Source organism: Crocuta crocuta, unplaced genomic scaffold, assembly GCF_008692635.1.
Source record: "Crocuta crocuta isolate KB4526 unplaced genomic scaffold, BGI_CrCroc_1.0 scaffold54, whole genome shotgun sequence".
NCBI classification, from domain to species: domain Eukaryota; kingdom Metazoa; phylum Chordata; class Mammalia; order Carnivora; family Hyaenidae; genus Crocuta; species Crocuta crocuta.
The window spans coordinates 3,046,120-3,065,615 of NW_027530356.1; the positions used below are offsets into that span (position 1 = coordinate 3,046,120).

General features: G+C 39.2%; 1 protein-coding gene across 3 annotated transcripts in view; it reads right to left on the reverse strand.

Annotated features, from left to right (window-relative positions):
- Positions 1-19,496, reverse strand: part of TM4SF18 (transmembrane 4 L six family member 18) — a 39,626-nt gene that overhangs the window by 10,496 nt on the left and 9,634 nt on the right. The window contains exons 4-7 of one of the 3 annotated variants that reach the window (XM_077765885.1): positions 14,554-14,676; positions 8,723-8,824; positions 8,438-8,631; positions 5,343-5,432 (exon numbers count right to left, since the gene is read on the reverse strand). In XM_077765885.1, coding sequence (XP_077622011.1) covers positions 5,343-5,432; positions 8,438-8,614 — 267 coding nt within the window. In that variant the 5' untranslated portion in view covers positions 8,615-8,631; positions 8,723-8,824; positions 14,554-14,676. Of the gene's footprint in view, positions 1-5,342; positions 5,433-8,437; positions 8,632-8,722; positions 8,879-14,553; positions 14,677-19,496 lie in introns of those variants that run through there. The other 2 variants (XM_077765886.1, XM_077765887.1) reach the window with 2 other exon arrangements.

Here is a 19,496-nt window from a genome sequence, read left to right on the forward strand (position 1 = left end):
TGTAGATGATTATAGTACCTCCATAATAGGGCCATTTCAAAATTAAAGGACACAGTGGATATCAAAATTATTTGAAAAGTGTAAATATAATTAAAATGTTATCTATTATTCCAAGTGCCTTGATTTAGCTGAGACTTGTTTCCAGGGATAACAACCCACAGGATTTGGGCATAAAATGAGGCTCCACAGAAGAATGAAGAGCAAACAATAAGATAATGGGGTGCAGGTCACCCCCAAAATATGGCACCTTAGCATAGTGAATATCTTAAACTGAAAGGAGTTCAAGAAAATGGCAGAAGCAGGATGGTCATTCTGACANCTGACATGCGCAAGCTACCCTCTCTGTACCAGGAGGAAGGAAAACATTCTTATCAGCAGAGACAGGGAATTTGGGGCCAAGAGACCTGTATAAACAAACCTTGATAAACTAAACTTTATCTTCCTAGTCACTTATTCACCATTTACTACCTCTAGTCCCAACCCCCCACTCTTGCCAATTCTTGACAAATTCATTGCTGTTTCTTTGTCTAAAAGGCATAGAAACTTGCTACTCTGACTTCTTCAGGTCTTCATTCTCTTGTGAAGGCTCCCATGTACACGTAAAAATGTAGTTAAATGTATATGCCTTTGTCTTGTCAATCTGTCTTTATCAGTTTAATTCTCAGACTGAGCCAGGAAACCCCAGGAGAGCCGAGTAAACTTTTTTCTCCCCTACAGTTTCTGGCACCCAACACTGGGCACACTGGCCAGGGACACCTTGCTTGGTACAGGAGCTACAGTTAGAGATCCTGGATCTCTGACAAAAACCACAGAAGAATTCTTGCCATATCAGTCGCTTGGATCTACGCCTGTGGAGGACTGGTTGAGTAGGTGCTAAGAGTCTTTTCCTTTTCAGATTCAGATTGTCAGAAGAAAAACATTGTAAAAATTGGTTTTTTGGATTGTAACTCTGGTTAAAATTTGGTCAAGTCATCCGTTGGTTATTGATCCTTTCCCTCCCAGACAGCTATTGCTTTCCTGTTTGTCTCTTATTTGAGCTCTGAGAATTTGGCTTGACTTCTGACCGACAGGGCATGTGAATGTCAGTTCTTGGAGGCAGCCAACTGTCAGATTGGGCCCCAAAGAATACGCCATACAGAAATTGAGTTGCACACCGCTTGTGGCTAGTGTCCTACCAACTGTCACTAGCTCTCAGGAGGACTTGTCTAGGTCTTTCTTTTGCTAATCTTTGGGAGTGGTTCTAGATCTTGAGAGGACTGCATTTTTTGCATCCTCTTTGGGGACATCTTTTGCATTCATGGTTAAGTACTGGTTTTGGTTTTGAGTCACTTGATAGAGTTACTTTTGATGTAAATATTTGAAACCCTTTTTTTTTTAAGAGGCTCTATGGTCAGAAGTTGGCCAAATTGAAAATTCATATCCAGATCCTAATAGAGACTTTTAAAGTCAAGACCATCTTTCCTAAGCTGAAACGGAGCCCTGTACTTGGGGGGGAGAAAAGATTCTGAAGGCTTTGTGAAATAATTATGAAAATATTAGAAAGATATACCACTGTAAATCTAGAATATAGAAAATGTTTGGCGTCCATCTTAGTTGAAAATATTCTCCCTGATATAAAGAAGCAAATTGAAGATGACATAGTTGGATGGGTGGGCCAGTCTCTTGATATTCAGGCTGTGACCCAATTCCTTGAGGAATTAAAAACCAGCTCTCCTTGTCAAATCCTCAAACCTATTCATCTTGAAATGCCTATAGATATTATAAAAGATCAGGACATTGGAAACAGAATTGCCCTGAGCTTCAATAAAAGAGGAAAAATTTAAATAGTAATTATTCTAGACCTCTTGATAATAAGACAAATATACCTCCAAACTCCTTCTGAAAGGAAATCTACATTCTGCATCTCTAGGAGCTATAACTCTTACCATGTCTTTGAAATGTAAACATCCCAGGAGATAATTAAAACACTGCTCACAATTGCCTGAGACTGAAGGAGTGTGGGGGAGGGAGAAGTTTTAAAAAAAACCAAACTGCTATAGAAACTCCTTCACCCCAAAATCCAGTCCACCAACCTCATAAGATGACTTGTCAAGGGCAGATAAAAATCTTAACAGTCTTCTCCCCAAATAATAGTAAAAAGCTTTAGCCATCTGGATTGGTAGCCATAATTTGTTTTACCAGAAACATAATATGGACTCATTTATAAACTAGTGAGTTCTGTGTCAAAACAAAGTATGTAAGATCTCTGTGTCTGTCTATATGTTTATTTATGTCTATATATGAATGTTACAGATGTGTGATATTTTCCTACCTTCAGATGATATTACCAAAATAAATTATAAAATCTCTCAAAAGCGAGATTGGAGTACAGATAAGTGAGTGTTCATATAAATTAAGTATTCTTAAAACTCTCAGAAACACAGAGACTAAACAAAAATTAAGTTCACAAGATCTAGGATAATCTTCAGTAAATAAACCTAGTTTTAAAATTGTTGGTGAAAAAAACCTAACAAGCATATCTTTAGAGTTGTCATCATTAAACATAATACAATCATACAATTTTTTTCTATCTAGGATTACTAGTCAAAGAAACGTATATTATCTCTACTATGTGTTTAAGAATACAAAACTATAAATTCAACCTAAAACCAAAGCCTACAGTAAAAATAAATTGCTGAATGTATGTCAAGTACAGCAGTTGAGAGAAAGAGATAAAACATATGTTTAACTTTATAGGTGTTTCATTTCTATGGTGTTTGATGCTTGCCTACTATACATAATTTACAAAGTTTATCAACAAGAAAGATAACTTCAAATGATAGCTAACTTTGTCTGTTGTGTCAGGAAATTTTCATAAATAATCTAAATAATCTAAGTGTTCAGAGCAAGTTAAATACATGTGTGTTAAAAGTTTAATAGTGAATTTTTCAACAATGATTACACTAGTTTTAAATTAGCTTCCAAAATTTTTTTGCTACCTTGAAACTTTCAAGTTATACTGTGTTAAGTTAAATGATGGAAATCAATTGAATAAGTAGATCACTTCCAAAAAAATAAATTACTGAAACACTGCTTACTGAACATAAGTTTACCTACTTTTGTCTTTCTATTAGGGAGGAACTAAAGATATTTGGGTCTGTGAGTATATGTCTTGTGCCACACTGAAAAATCATACTATGAGGATATATATGCTTTAGAAATTATGAAATAGCATATTCATGAATTTGCCAATCAACAGAATGTTGATATACAACACTTCACAATTGTTTACTTCCTGGTTTTCCCTTGAAATTAAGGTTTCTAAAAGGTAAGAATTCTAATGAATATATGTGATTAAAACTACTAAAAAATAAAATAAAACTTCTAGAAGTAATAAGGGAACAACTCTATACAAAAAAAGAAGGATGTATTTTGGTTTTTTAAAAAAGGTATGTAGTTTGGTTAAAAAATAAAGAGATACGGAGATGTGTTTTTGTTTAAGGAGAAAGGAAACTTTTGAGGAAAACTTTTTCTCAACTGTAAAGTGGATCAATTTCCATCACACAGCTTCAAGCAGTTGCAAACCGGTGCAGACGCACATTTAGCCTGCAAGATGTGCTTTATTTAATTTAAATGAGAATCAATTACCAACATAACTGAGAAGTTTTACATAAAACTCCATATTTCTACTTCATATTGAAACCTGAGAAACACTGTCCAGTATTGTCTGATAACTTTGGCTGGACTTGAGTAATGGCTTCCTCTCTTCCTTAAACAGAAATCTTGCTCTAATGCCTACCAGGCTCACTTCTTTTCTTTTCAGGAAAAGCTATGCCCCAGGTATTTGATTCCTGGGGGCATATAAACTGGGACCCTATTCTAAAGCCTACTTTGAAAGAGCCAAGGTAGACAATCCAGGGAATCCTCCCTCCTTTCTCCCTGCTCTTTCTTTTGAGATGCTAGCCATCTTATTCAATTTGATTATAGGACCCTGTCCAGACTCCATACTGTTTATAACATCCATTTGTGCTGGAGATGCTAAAAGTGAGTCATGGCAAAATGGACACCTTTATTTTTATTACAAACTTAATGGCACACGGTTTGTTTTCTAGAGATTCCCTGAGTATCATAAGTCCATGTTTACCTGAATCTACTGCTTCACTTAACCCATTTTACAAGTGTTTCCATAAGCATAATGCCAGCAGTTATGGGGAATGCTCGAGTCAGTTGGTTAAGAAAACACATGCACATAACACATATGTGCATGCATGTGCACAGAGTGCATTTCAGTTTTTCAATTCTTCTCTTCCAGAAGCACAGTTCTAAATTGAACAGCTACTTTAGTCGTCCAAAAGCATCTGTCAAAGAAAGCCAGCCATGCCATCTTGGCCGCACATTAAAATCTGACTGCACCTTGGACCAACTAGGTCAGGGTGTCATCTGGGGGTTGGATTCTAGCTCCAAGCCCTCAGATGATTGCAATGTGCAGCCAAGGTGGGCAACCACCATTGCAAGATACGCCTACCAGGTCTCTAGTAAAGTCTTTCTTAGTTAACACATCACATGTTCTCTCTGAGCCACAGATAACTCATATAAAGTATGGGTAACAATAATCCAATTCACTGGGTAAGTGAAAAAACTATAAAGTGCAACACAAATAAGATTCAAAGCTAACCTTGAGGAGGAGAAGAAGAATGATGTAAATGTAGGAGCCCACCACCTGCCTGTTGAGAACAGGCTTAGAAAATTTGGTTGTATTATTCTCTCTTGATTCTATTTAAATTATTTTTAAAGTCCCAGTTCAAAAAATGTACATCACATATACCTAACACATGGATAAATCTAATCTTTATGCTGAAGGAAGCCAGATGCAAGAGACAGATACTGCATAATTCTATTTACATTGAGTACAAGCTAATCTATAATGACATGAAGCAGGTCAAAGATGAATCTCTTGGGGCTGATGGGAGTGTCCTGTGTTTTGATTGTGATGGTGGCTTCATGAGTATGTTCGGCTGTCAAAACTCAAGGTATTGTACAATTTTAACGCATGCCATTTATTTGTGCAAATTTGTTTTCAATAAAGTAGAAAAAGGGAAAAAAATAAACTCACAGAAAACCAGTTAGGAAAAGGTAGTATTATTTTCTAATTTCATGTATCTTTAAATCCTGAACTTCTGGAAGAACACCAGCAGGACAAAGGTGGAGGAAAGACTGTAAACAAAATGAAAGATAATTTTTTTGAGGAAACTTGGGTTCTGAATTGAAAAGATCATGGAGAGGGTAAAATAGTGTCAATATTTTCATGTTTCTGAGTGGGCCAGGGCTCCCCTCAACCATCCTCAAAGTACTATTGCTCTTACCATGTAGTTTTTGCTGCAGTTCTCACTCTGGCAACATTTGCAATTGTTATCATTCTCCAGTACAAGAAGAACTACTGCTACCATAAGCATCTGTAGTAGGAAAGAGGAGATATCAGAAATGGAATACTAGTCATAATCAGAGCACAGTGATTCAGAGCAGAGACTCTGGGGTCAAGTGGACCTGGGTTCGAATCCCACATCTGCCATTTCCTAGTAGTGTGAAGTTGAGAATCCTTACCTGTAAAATGGTTCTGAAGACTCACTTCTTTGGGTTGTTATAAGGTAACGTATGTAAAATTTTGAACATAGAGCCTGGTTTATAGTTAGTGATTGATAAACGTTAGCTATTATTATCCTGGTTATCAGTTATCAAAAGCTAATGATTAAGCAGCAAACGGTATGGACATGGGAATACCATCCTGGGCAGCAAATCCACATTTCTCACTCACTCAGTTGTGGAGGTCAAAGGAAAATCATTCACCAGACTTTGCTGTTTGCCAGCCTCTCTCTATTTACTGCCCTCTGAAAATGGAGGTGAGAGGCATGTTTAATCTGAAACTACATGTCTTGGGATGCCTGGGTGGTCTGTTGAACATCAGACTTCTGCTCAGGTCATGATCTCCCAAGTTTTGAGTTCAAGCCCCACATCAGACTCTGTGCTGACAGCTGGAACCTGGAGCCTGCTTTGGATTATATGTCTCCCTCTCTCTATCTGCCCCTCCCCCATGCTCATGCTCTGTCTCTCTCTCTCTCCCCCTCAAAAATAAACATAAAAAGTATTTAAAAAAGAAAAAGAAAAGAAATTGAAACTACATGTCTTAATTCAAAGTAAAGTCAGTTTAATTTCCCCAAGCATTCAAACCATCTGAGGTTCAAATTTTTTAGTGTGCTTTGTCTCTATCAAGCCAACAGGCTGGGAGAGTTCAATGTATTCTATTTACTTCCCTTTCTTGGTATCTTAAGCCAAAGGCTTAAACTCTGGAAAGAACATAGGTTTATTTATTGTTACAGTTCCTGGTTTGAGAATGCTATGGACCGTGAATTGCTTCTGGCAAATTCTCCACCTATCCTTCACTCTCAACATTTAGGACTTGAATCCTGAAGCTGAATTCATTGCTATTTTACTATGTGTACTCAACAATTCCAGTTTCCAAATTCCTTAAGCTTTCTTTTATCTGTTTATTTATTTATCTAATTCTTCTTCCTTCTCCTAAAAAGACTCAATGCAGTAACAATAATGTTTTTCAAGAATTCCTTCACCATGGAAAATAGAGAACAAGTTCTTTCCCGTGTTTTAAATTTTACACGGAAAATAAACAAAAGAGTCCCATATTCTCTTCCTTTCAATACCATTAGGTATCACAGAGGTTAGTAGATTCTGGCATTAATCTTAATAATGCCTTGCAACTAGTCTATTTATTACAATTACATACTGAGGGAAACAACGGCGAGAGAAGGCATGGTATATCAGGTATAGTAACGGCTTCATTCCAATATTAGTAGAAATCATTAGACCTAGACCCTGGAGCCCTTTGTCAAAAGAGAAATACAGGCATTTCCCATGTTGAAAGAGAAACTGCTTTCTCTTTTCATTGTAAAACTAAAACAGAAATACAGGGCTCAAGCATAATAAAGGAAAATTACCCCAAATCCTACCACCCTCACGTGTTTTTAGGTATTTACTCTATGTTTTACCGCACATGTATATTTTACATAGTTGCAATAGTAATTTGTTCACAATTTTTGTATCTTTTTTTTGCCTAACACCAAATAATATGCATTTTCCATCTTCATAATTATAATTTTCATCACCATATGAAGTGAATATACCACAATTTACTTGGCCAATTCTATGCTAGGGTGCTCCTACTAATTATTTACTTGTAAATAACGCTGCCAGAAATATCTGTGCATCTCTTTCCTTATTATGCATTATTTCCTCAGAATGAATTTTCAGGCATTTTCATGGATCTTAATATAGCATATCAAAATCTTCTCCAAAAGGTTTTCTTCTATTTATAGTCTGATCACCAAACATTCATTATGTACCTATCACATAGCAACTTTAATAGCATTAGGTATTAATACTTTAAAGTTGATTAACTTACTATGCAAAGTAGTAACTAAAGGAAAACTGCGTTTCATCTTAGCTATTCAAATACTAAAGTAATTAAACATCCACAAAGATGTAAAGATAAACTATAATGCATTTTCTTTTATATTATTGAAGGTATGATAAGCTTACAGTGCACAATGTGCTGTTTTTAGAAATGACATGATCAGGAAAAGTGTTTTTTCCTCTCAGTTGCCAGCATGATTTACTGTCAGTTTGTTTTTAAAGAGCACAAAGTCATCAGGAAAACATTCATGGATTCTTACTGTAATAATTCTATTTAGTTTTCAAAAACATGCTCCATTATTAGGGGTAAAATATCAGATTATTTCATGATGATATGGCCCATCAAGTATTTATAATCATAATATTCACTGACTTCCTATGATGTATCAGCCTCCATCCTGGGCCCTTCATTCATGAGATTTTATCAAATCCCCACAATTATCCTAAAAAGTAAATTCCATTACTCTAATTTTCCAAATAGGACACTGAGGCTCAAAGACATTGAGTAACTTGTTCAAGTTCTAATGGCACAAATGGCAGAGCTTATATCTGAACGCAAATTTGTCTAACTCTCTACATCTCTGCTATTTCCACACGATCTCAATACCTCTCCAATCTAGAGAAATCATGAGGGCAGATAGAAGCTATTCTGGAAAAGAGCAATGCCACTGGAAATTAAATAGCTTAAACCCTCACACAGGGCTCATGAGGACATAGTATTTCTACAAGCCAGCATCCCACAAACTTTCAATGAGACTAATTTCCTGCATTGCATAAATGGGCAGCTTACTGAAAACAAAGCTTCCCTCCCAAGTCCTCATGGACTACCTGCCTTTCTACCCCCACCATCTTCCAAATCCCAAACCCAGGATTAGTAGAATGACTTTTCTGTTATTCATCATTTCTGCTAGGAACAAGACAGTTTTTAGTAAATACACCCCCTTTTGTAATCCCAGGTTTCCAAAGTCACACTTACCATGACACCTGAGAAACAGATTCCTTCAAAATACCACACGTAGTTGGTGAGTTTATTGCTGGATGCATACGAAGTTTGCCCATTTGGGAAATACAGTAATATATTCACAATTATACTCCAAAGTGCAAGCGGAATCAGCAGACCACTTAGGCAGCCTCCACATTTCCGAGACCCCATTTTACCCTGCTCAGAACCTGCAGGAGATTTCAAGAGTGTAGCATTACATAGAGCCCAATTTTCTTCCTACCTGTCCTTTTTTTTTTTTTCCTTTTTGAGATTACCTACCACTTTCTGGGTCAGAGCCCTTTCTTTACTTCATATTCATGAGAAGCCCAGGACTCAGCCAGAACTGCAGCTCACAATCTCTTGGTATGAAATAGTGGTTTACTGTTGGGAGAACAATAGACAATGAACAACGGCTGAAGAGCTGAGCTGGTCTTCATCCTGTGCCAAAGGAATGTGGTGTTTTTACTGCATTTTAAAATAAGTCATTTTCCTCTGGATTACAACACTGAAGACTTAACCCTAAGCATAATTTTAAGAAGGAAGTTGGGGCTGTGGGGGTTGGAATTGAATCTGGCAAATTTCATCCAACAGTGAACAAGAGAGTTTATATTATAGCCTAGTATGTGGTGTGCTTGTTCAAATATCCTGACTTTATATATCAGCCCTTTATTCAATGTTCTTTACTTTGTGCTCACTATCACCAAGCTTTATTCAACCTGCAGGGGCCACAAAAAGGACAAAGAAAGAGACAGGCTGGTGGGCAAGAAAAACAAGATAGTGCTGTTGGTGAGTTTACCAAATACTGGTAAAGCTTTCCTTCCAAGAGTTCATTCCTGTTATTTCTATCTCTCTGAAAAATAATAACAAAAATAAATTCATATATTTCTTACTGCTCAGGAAAATGGGTAAAAGAATTGGGATAATTTAATAAAGCCTTTACGAGCAATAAGTTTGAAATAAGGATTTAAGAATTCTTCCTTCCAAATGATTGCCTTAAATTGAAAGAGCCACAGATCCTCTCTAATTAGGATGGCATGAGGAAAGGATTAAGGGAAGGAATTCTGGCACTAATATGTTAAAAATGATGTAGACATGTGGAAACTAATTTGACAATAAACTATTTGTAAAAAAAAAATATGCTAAAAAAAAAAAATGATGTAGACAATGGTGGTAAGGAACTCAAGGATTGCCTGGCCTCACTGCCACCCTTTTCTATTGGTAACATCAGAACTCTGCTCAACTTAATTAAGCCTCAAGTTCCTCATCTATGAAATGGGAATGTGGAGATTAAACAAGATTATATCACAGTGTCAGGTGATATAGAAGGAATAAGCAATAAATGGGAGCCATCAGTAGTAATAAAAAGAGATGAGGCATCTGTGTGGCTCAGTTGGCTGAGCATCTGACTTCAGCTCAGGTCATGATCTTATGGTTCATGAGTTTGAGCCCCCATGGGGCTCACTGCTGTCAGCTCAGAGCCTGCGTGGGATCCTCTCTTCCCCTCTCTCTTTTCCCCTCTCCTGCTTGCATGCATGCACTCTCTCTCAAAAAAAAAATTAAAATAATAATAATAATAGAAGTTAGAGGGACGTAATTGTCAAAATAGTACAGAAATCAGAAGTAAAGTCTGTTTACTTATCCTCTCTTGATACTCAGAGTATCTGTATCATGAGCTCTTAAAATCTTCATCCCAGAGTGTTTACATTAATTTGTTGGTATCCTCCAGAAAGTATTGATATTCTAAAATACACATACTTTTAATTCAAAAGAATAAAAACTTATTTTATGTAAATAATTTTAAATTGTATTATATTTAAACAGTACTTATTTTCAAACATCTCAATGTTTGAACCACTTTTGGATTCAAATAAAACAAACCTAGAAACTAACAGTCTTATTCTATGATGAGTTCCAAGGAGATTTCTTGGTACCCCCTGATGAATGTGATTTTTTGTTTTGTTTTGTTTTGCTTTGTAGAGTGTTTTCCAGCAAAGTACATCACAAAGTCCTGTCATTAAATCATTTTTTTCCCCAGGGACATAGAAGCAAACTAAAATCATATTTACTAGAACCCTTGGGATGATGGGGAGAGCAACAGTTTCGGCTAAATATTTATTGAGCACCTCCTATGTGTGAGGCACTGTTCTAAGAGGTGGGGAGAGATGGCTCCATGAACGCAATAGTCCAAAATCCTTGCCCTTGTAGAGCTTACAGTCTACTGTGGGGAGACTAACAATAAAAAAAAAAAATACAGCTTGTCAGGTAATGATAAGTGTGGCTAAAATAAATCCAGAAAAGGGCAACTAGGAGAGCCAAGAATGGGGTTGCGGATATCATTTCAAACAGAGTGGTCAGGAAAGACTTTCCTGGGAAGATGACATCTGAGTAAAGATTTAAAGGAAGTGGAGAGTGTGAGCCATGCAGGGAAATTGGGGGAAAGCATTCTAGTCAGAGAGAATGGCAAGTGTGCAAAAACCCTGAGGTAGAAGTAAATTCTGGCAGAGACCACTGGGGCTGGAGCCAAGTGTAAGAGGGGAAAAGTACTAACATCTGAGATTAGTTTTGAGTAGGAAAATGACTTGCCACATTAAAAGGCTCACCAGGGCTGCTATGTTGTGAATAGGTTGTAAAGCATCCAGATGAAAGAAAGGAGATGAGTTCTGAAATCATGTCACTAACCCAGGTAAGAGATAACAGTGGCTCAGACCATGACAGAGGAAGCAGAGATGGTAAGAAAAGGTTGGATTCTGCATGTATTTTTTTTTTATAGCTTATTTATTTTTGAGACAGAGAGAGAGAGAGACAGACACGAGTGGCGGAGGGAAGGGAGACAGGGAGACACAGAATCCAAAACAGGCTCCAAGCTCTGAACTGTCAGCACAGAGCCGAACGTGGGGCTCAGACCACGAACCATGAGATCATGACTTGAGCTGAAATTGGACACTCAACTGACTGAGCCACCCAGGCACCCCATGCATTTATTTTTTTTAAGGATTTTATTTTAAGTAATCTCTACACCCAATGTGGGGCTCAGACTCATAACCCTGAGATCAAGAGTTGCATGCTCTACTGACTGAGCCAGCCAGGTGCCCCTCTATGTATTTTTAAGACAAAATCAACAGTATTTGGTGACAGACTGGACTGGATATAAGAGAGAGAGAGGCATCAAAGATGACTATGTGTGTGTGGGGGGGGTGGTGCCTGGGTGGCTCAGTAGGTTAAGCATCTGACTTTGGCTTAGGTCATGATCTAGTGGTTCATGAGTTGGAGCCCCGCATTGGGCTCTGTGCTGACAACTCAGAGCCTGGAGCCTGCTTTAGATTCTGTGTCTCCTTCACTCTCTGCCCCTCTCCCACTCATGCTCTCTCTCTCTTTCAAAAATAAATAAAAAAATGTTTTAAAATTTTTTGAAAAAAAGACTACATGGTTCAGGGCCCAAGCAACTGGAAGAATGAAGCTGTCATTAACTGAAATGAACAAAATAGGTTGAGCAGGTTTCGGAGGGAGAAGATGATGTGGTAAGTTTCAGACATTCTAAATTTGAGATACCTATTAAAATCCAAGTGGAGATGCCAATTAGGCAGTGGATATGCAAATATGAAGTTCAAGGGAGAGATGTGGGATGGAGTATATGAGAGTTGTCAGCATTTGAATGGTATTTAAAGCCATAAGACACCATGAGAATAAGTGTAGACAGAAAAGAGGCCCTAGGACTAAGTCCTGGGCAGTCCAGTGAATTCAATTTGGGCGAATGAGAAACTCGGGGCGCCTGGGTGGCTTAGTCGGTTAAGCGTCCGACTTTCACTTAGGTCATGATCTCGCAGTTCGTGGGTTCAAGCCCCCCGTCCGGCTCTGTGCTGACTGCCAGCTCAGAGCCTGGAGCCTATTTCAGAGTCTGTATCTCCCTCTCTCTCTGACCCTCCCCTGCTCACGCTGTCTCTCTCTCTCCTAGAAATAAATAAAAATGAAAAAAAAATCTTAAAAAAAAATTTGGGCGAATGAGGAGGAGCCAGCAAAGGATACTGGGAAGTGTCCAGTGAGTTAGAAGAAAAACCAGAAGCTTATCCTAGAAGTTGAGTTTCTGCCGTGGGAGAAAGTAAACAAGTGAGTCAAATGTTCCCTATATAGCAAGTAATATGGGAGGACTGAGAGTTAGCTATTGGATTTGACAACATGGAGGTCACCAATGACCTTAATAAGAGAAACTGGTGGTGCGATAGACATAGGAATCGAACTGGAAAGGGTTCATGAGAGAATGGAAAGAGAGAAATTGGAAACAGAGAGAGGGGGAGCTCTTCTGGAGTTTTACTCCAAGGAGAGCAAAAAAATGAGGCAATAGCTGGAGGGAAAGCGTAAGTCAGGGGAAAAATTTAATGGGAAGAATTATAGTATGTCTGTACACTGATGGTCATGTTCTTGTTGGGAGTGGGGGAGGGGAGGTGGGGTTTGATGATGCAAGAGAGAAAAGAGAGAATTGTTGGAAAGTGTCCTGAGTAAATGAGAAGGGCTGGGAGCATGCACACAGATGGAGGGAATGGTATTAACAGCCTGGGTACTTCAGTTGTACTCACAGAAGGGAAGACAGAAGAGATGGAATTGGAAGTAGTGGAAATTTCTGATTGCTTTTGTATTCTCGGTGAAACAGGAAGCAGGTTTATCAGCCAAGAATGAGAGTGGGAGAGAGTATTAAAGGTTTGGACAGAGAGAAAAAGGTATGAAACAGTTGCCTAGGATGGTGGACAGTCTAGAGCAATGTGGCAGGATCACCAGCAGGCAGGGAGGGCCCAATGAGGCCATGAATTTATAGTAAGACTAGGCATCATAATTGAGTATTTTTTCTAGTGAAGTTCACCTCCAGAGGTGCGGGCAGAGTAGAAAGAAAGCTGGAATCACCAGGATTTGGACTTTGCCAGGCAAGTACCATGAACAGAGAGGGGCAGAGGAAACAAGAATGTACGTAAGAGTGATTACAATGATGGACTGTGGAACTCAGTGCAAGAAAGGAGGCAAGTAAGTATGGACATGAGAGAATGTGAAGAAGAGTAACAAAACAAAACAAAACAAAGAAGTTGGATTTGGAGTTTGTGTCCCAGTGTGGTTGAAGAATCACTGATTTGGGGTAGCAGAAAGAGAAAGAGGTGGAAAGACAGAATTTATAAACCAAGAAGTGGGATACTGGAATTTGAGATTAAGATGCTTCCAAAATTGATGAAGATAAAGTCTAAAGGTGTATTATAGGCTGAACTGTGTCTCCTCAAAATTCATATGTTGAAGCACTAAATCTTATAACCTCAGAATGTGACTATATTTGGGAGATGGGGCCTTTAAAGTGGTAATTAAGTTAAAATAAGGCTGATAGGATGGTCCCTAATCCAATCTGACTTGTGTCCTCATAAGAGGAGGAAATTTAAATACACAAAGAGATAACCAGACACACAGAGAAAAGACCTTCATTGGACACAACAAGAAGGCATCTGTACACCAAGGAGAGAGGTCTCAGGAGAAAGCAAACCTGTCAGCATCTTGTTTTGGGACTTTTGTCTTCCATTCCTGTGAGAAAATAAATTTCTTTTGTTTAAATCCCTAGTCCATGGTGTTTTGTTATAAAAGCCCCAGCAGATTAACACAAGGTGTGGCCATGGGAGTGAGTGGTGAGGTAGGGTGGGAAGCTAGAGGATCAGGGGAGGGGGGGGGTGAAGAATTGAAAGGGTTTAGCTGAGATTTTATAAAAATTTCTACTGTTCATATTTTGTACTTTGAAGAGGAGTAACTAGGAATACCTTTTTTTAAAAAAAAAGTTTATGGAGAAGAGAAATCGTTGAGCAGTTTCTCTCTTGTTTTAATGCTATGGTTTCTAGTACATTTCAGTGTCTGGGATGAGTGCTCACCCCCAATCACGGTGTCCCTCTAAATAATCATGACAAATTAGTATCTAATGAACATCCTGTTTTGTGTTAGAAGCCCTGACATACATTAAAACAAAAAATGAGTTCAATGACCCTAAGGCAAAGGCATTATTAATCTCATTCTGCATGTGAAATAAATGGATCTAAGAAAAAATTTTTAAACTTGCCCAAGAACTCGATGTGTTTTTTGGACTCTTCACCTACCCTTGCCAGATACACTACAACGCATCAATCCCCTCTTCATTGCAAATGGGTTTTGAATTTGTATGTTGTGATTCCTTGGTAGTGGCTTCCTGCGATGTTATTTTGAAGACACCCTGGTTTCAGCTGGAGAGAGACACACAGGCCAGACGGGTTAGTTAGACAGACTAGTGATGTCCGCTGTGGAGACAGGGTCACAGAAGGGCAACTCTCATGGCTAATATTCTCATCTTAGTCAAGCCCAGAAGGATGTCTTCAGTGATGTTTTTATGTCACAGGTAGTTACGAAGACTTGAGGAGGTGCAGAACTAAGTGTCATTTAGAAGACTGTTCAGTAAGAGTGACAGATGTGAATGAAGAGAATATGACAAGCTGGAAGACTTGATAAAATTGTTAAGAGGGGAGGGGTGCCTGGGTGGCTCAGTCAGTTAAGTGACCACATAGGGCTCTGTGCTGACAGTGCGGAGCCTGCTTGGGATTCTCTCTCTCCCTGTCTCTCTGCCCCTCCCCTACTCCAGAACATGCTCTGCTCTTTCAAAGTTAATAAATAAAATTTACTTAAGTTCATTTCTAAGAACACTTTTATAACCTGCCTCCTGAAAAACATATGTATACTCATAAAAAAATATTTCTGAAGCCATTTGTCTCCAGAAAACTCCCCATTTTCTTGCCAAGGAATTCTTCTGAAATCAAGATTTTCTTGTTCACCCTCCAGAAGCCGGGAAGAGTCCCTGGCTGCTGTGCTTACTGGCTGCTTCTGGCACTGGCTTCCTGTTCACGGCAGCGCTGAGGAAATCCGCAGGATGCTGGCTACCAGGGGACAAGGTGACTCAGGAGGAAACACTCCACCTAAAATAGTCCTGGTGTGCAGCCTCTGAGTCACTCTGGAGTCAGAGTTAATGTCTGATCCTGAAAGTAATCCTACAGATGATGGGAAGTGGAGAAGAAGGAAATAACTCAAACAAGTTTACCGAAAAGACAAGTTTGCCACAAAGATGAAAATTTAATTGCAGAATAGGCTAATATTCAGGGAGAAACCTCATCCTGGAGTTCAAAGTGGATGAACTGTGATTTCCTCCAGTAAGTAGGGGCATAAAGTATTAGTTGTGGCCCAATCTAGGAACCCACTGGGAGTGGATGTTTCCTTAAAAACACATTAAAAGCAGCAGAACCGCTGTATAAACAGAAATGGACCAATGGCTTGCAGTAGCCATTGATTTTTGTGCTTATAATTCTTTCTCAAGAATTATCTGGCCAAAAATGTGTATGGTGCTGCTAGACTCTACGTTTATCTCTAATTAATGGTAAACACCTAGTGTTTTACCTACTGAGAGAGGGGAAGGAGTATACAATTCATATTCAAAGCTCTCTAAGCAGTATTCTATATTTGGAACGGCCTCTCAAACCTTTGTTTTAAATGACCTTTTCCTTCTTCCTTCTGGGCCCAGGCCTCAGTGTCCATTTATTCGTTGTAGCTCTTCATAGGGAGGGACCAAGGAACTGTATTTCATCATTTAGTCTTTAAATCTATATTGAGCAATTGTCATCTAACAGGAAGGCAAAGAACACCCATTTTTTTGCCCTCAAGATGCACTGTGCTCAGAGTCTAATTAGGGAAATAGAAAAGTTCAACAAAAGGTTTGTGATACAAAATGTCAAATCTTCAGTAGATTTAAGCATAGGCTTCTTGGGACTACAGTAAGGCACAAGGAACTGGAATGGAGCTGGGTGTACATGGGAGATTTCTTAAAGGGACAGGTACAGAATTGAGTCACCAAGGTTAAGATGCAGGTAACTGGGCAAAATGAGACTCAATCAAAGTTAAACATTCACTGGTAGATAAATGCAATATATCAAGCTTAATTGGATCTTGGCTTGGAAAATGAGGTGAAATATATCTTAAGGACAATTGCAAAACTCTGAATACAGAGAGTATTAGACAATATTAGAAGGGGTTTTAAATTTATTTTGGGTAAAGTAATGGTATAGTTATAGAAGAGGTTGTTCTAATTTTTAGGAGATACATACATTTGAAATATATTTAGCAAATGGTTTGGCAAAAGGAAGAAGAGAAGGAAAAGGAGAAAGAAAAGAAGGAAGAGGAGGAAAAGGAGGAGAGGGGGAGGTGGAGGAGGAGAGGGGAAAGAGAGAGGCAGGGGGAGGGAAGTGGGAGGAGGAGGAGAGAGGGTGGGAGAGGGGGATGGGAGGAAGAATGATTTCTGGAANATCCAATATAACAGAATGTAAACCATTACTGAATTGAAGCTGGGTGTTCATTGTACTAGTTTTTCAACTTTCTTGAGTTTTTGAAATTTTTCATAAAAAATAGTTGGAAAAAAAGTACCCGGTAGACACATTCAGTTGGATAAATGCCAACACTACCCAAAATTCAGAGAGTGTATTCATGCTGGGAATTCAAAGTAGCAAATAAATGCTCTGCTCAACAACTGCATTAGGCAACCCAGAAGCACTGAGTTAGGAAAGAGGGGCCGACTCTCTAACTAAGAGCCAGTGTCCAGCTGCCCGAGTGGGAATGAATGTGGCTGGGAGGGTGGGTGAGGAACGACCTCAGCACTTCAGGAGTCTTGTGTGTGTCAGGCTGAAGGGTTCGGACTTTATCCCAAGGAAATCAGACAACTTAAGAGTGGAGGGCATTTTAGAGGCTCATTTGAGGGACAGACCAGAGTGTAGAAGGTGTTGAGCTAAGAGATCATTACAGAGACAAGTGCAGTAATTACATCAGAAATAAAGAAGGCCAAATGCTGGAGAAGATGCAAAGCAAGCCACTTTGGAAAAGGGTTTGGCAGTCTCTTACAAAGTTAAATATATACTTACCATTCAACCCAGTAATTTTACTACGAGGTATTTCCTCAAGAAAACTAAGACAGAAGTCCACACAAAGACTCTGACAGTAATGTTTAGAGCAACATAACTCATAATCACCAAAATTAGAAATATTGACTAGTAAATGGATAAATAAATTGTATATTCATAAACAGAATACTGGGCAATAAAAAAGAATAAACTACTGATACTACAACATGGATGAATTTCAAAAGCCTTAAGTGAAGTGAAAGAAGTCAAACTACACATTGTATGATTTCATGGATATGACATTCTGATAAAGTCAAAGCTATTGGTACAGAAATCAGATCAGTGGTTACCAGGTGCTGGGGTATGGGAAGGAATTGCCTACAAAGGGGCACATGGAACTTTCTAGGGTAATCGGGAAATATTTTATACAGTATTTTTATCATAGTGGTGGTTACACAGCTACATACATTTATTAAAACTGTGCACCTAGAAAGTGTGAATTTTGCTGTACAGAAATTATATCTCAATATAGCTCCCTTCAGAAAAAAGGAAAATAATGGGGCATGTGAGTGTCTCGGTCAGTTAAGTGTCTGATTTCAGCTCAGGACATGATCTCATGGTTCATGACCTTGAGTCCCACATTGCAATGTCTGCTGTCTGCACAGAGCCCACTTCAGATCCTCTCTCTTTCTCTGCCCCTCCCCTGCTCATTTTCTCTCTCATTCAAAAATAAATATTTTTTAAAAAGGTAAATAAAAAGAATAATAGGACATGAAGATTGAATGGATAAAAAATAGGAAAAGGAAAAGTGAAAGATGTTTTGGTGATCAAGAAAACAGATACACTGGGAACAGCATAGAAGTTTTTTGTGTGTCTTTCATCCATGAAATACAGCCAGATCTACATGAAACCATCCTGTACCCCTAGAAAACTGACTCGAGGATTAACACAACAGTCTGCACAACCTGAACCACAGAACTCAGCAGGTACACGGTGTGGAGAAGTAAACTGGGGGAGAGAGAAGCTGTGGAGGGCAGGGAGCTGATTTTTCTTGCAGAGAGAGGATGGAGATGGGGGGGAGAGTACAGGAAAAGCACCCACCCCCTAAAAGCAGCTGTAGAGAAAGTGGAAAAGTAGAAACAGCCACAGGTACTGAACTAAAAAGGGGGAAAGGAGAGGATTTTAATTCCATTAAGACTCTATAAACAAGGGAAACTCTGCAGTTTAGCAATACCTGGCAGTGCTCTGGTGAAGAGGGCAAATCTCCGGGAGCACAGTGAGGTCGGGGGATCCTCAGGCCACACAGGGAAAGGCAATTCCCTTGCTGGGAGGACATTTGGTAGAGGCTCTACAGCCACCCCACAGGCAAAGGCCCCAGTGAACCCCAGAGAACAACCACATTTGCTGGTGCTGGAATAAGGTCATTAAGGGTGAAGCCTGGTGCCAGACAGTGTGTTGTGGTTTTGCATAATTCCTGAAACGCTGTTGCTACATGATTGTGTGAGCTTTTTCTGGGGTCGCAGGCACCCAGTCGCAGTCTCTGGGCCTCAGCAGTAGCACGGTCCTGTAAACGTTCTTGGGTGCGTCCAGCACACAGCCATTGCTTGTTGAGACCCTCCCCTGGAAGGTCAGAATGGGTCAAGCCGCAGTCCCTCAGAAGTGAGGGGTCAGGAAATCTAGCCGCATCTGTGATAAAACTGAGGAGTAGGTGCCATCTGGCAACCTGAAGGCTTGGTCACAGACAGTCTAAAAGCCAGGAGTGGATGGAAGCCAGAGACAAAGGATGGGTGCAGAATTGCTGATTGGGATAAAGAGAGTTTGATACTAAAGACTGGGTAGCTGAGTAATGCCATTTTCATCCCTCCCATGCATGCACATATGCACCAACAAGTGCCACAACAATCCACCCCAGTAAGCTAAGCAGCACCACATAGTGGAGAATGGAGACATTACACTAAGCCCTACCCAACTAGGCCAACCATTCTTCAGGAACAACAAGTCCCTCTGCCTGCTTACTTTACTGACTATAAAATGCTTCATAGTCAGACTTCTAGGGGAAAACAATGTAATTTCAATCATATTTGAGTCTGTTCACTGGTCCGTCTATTCAATTTTCTTTTTTAACTCTTTTT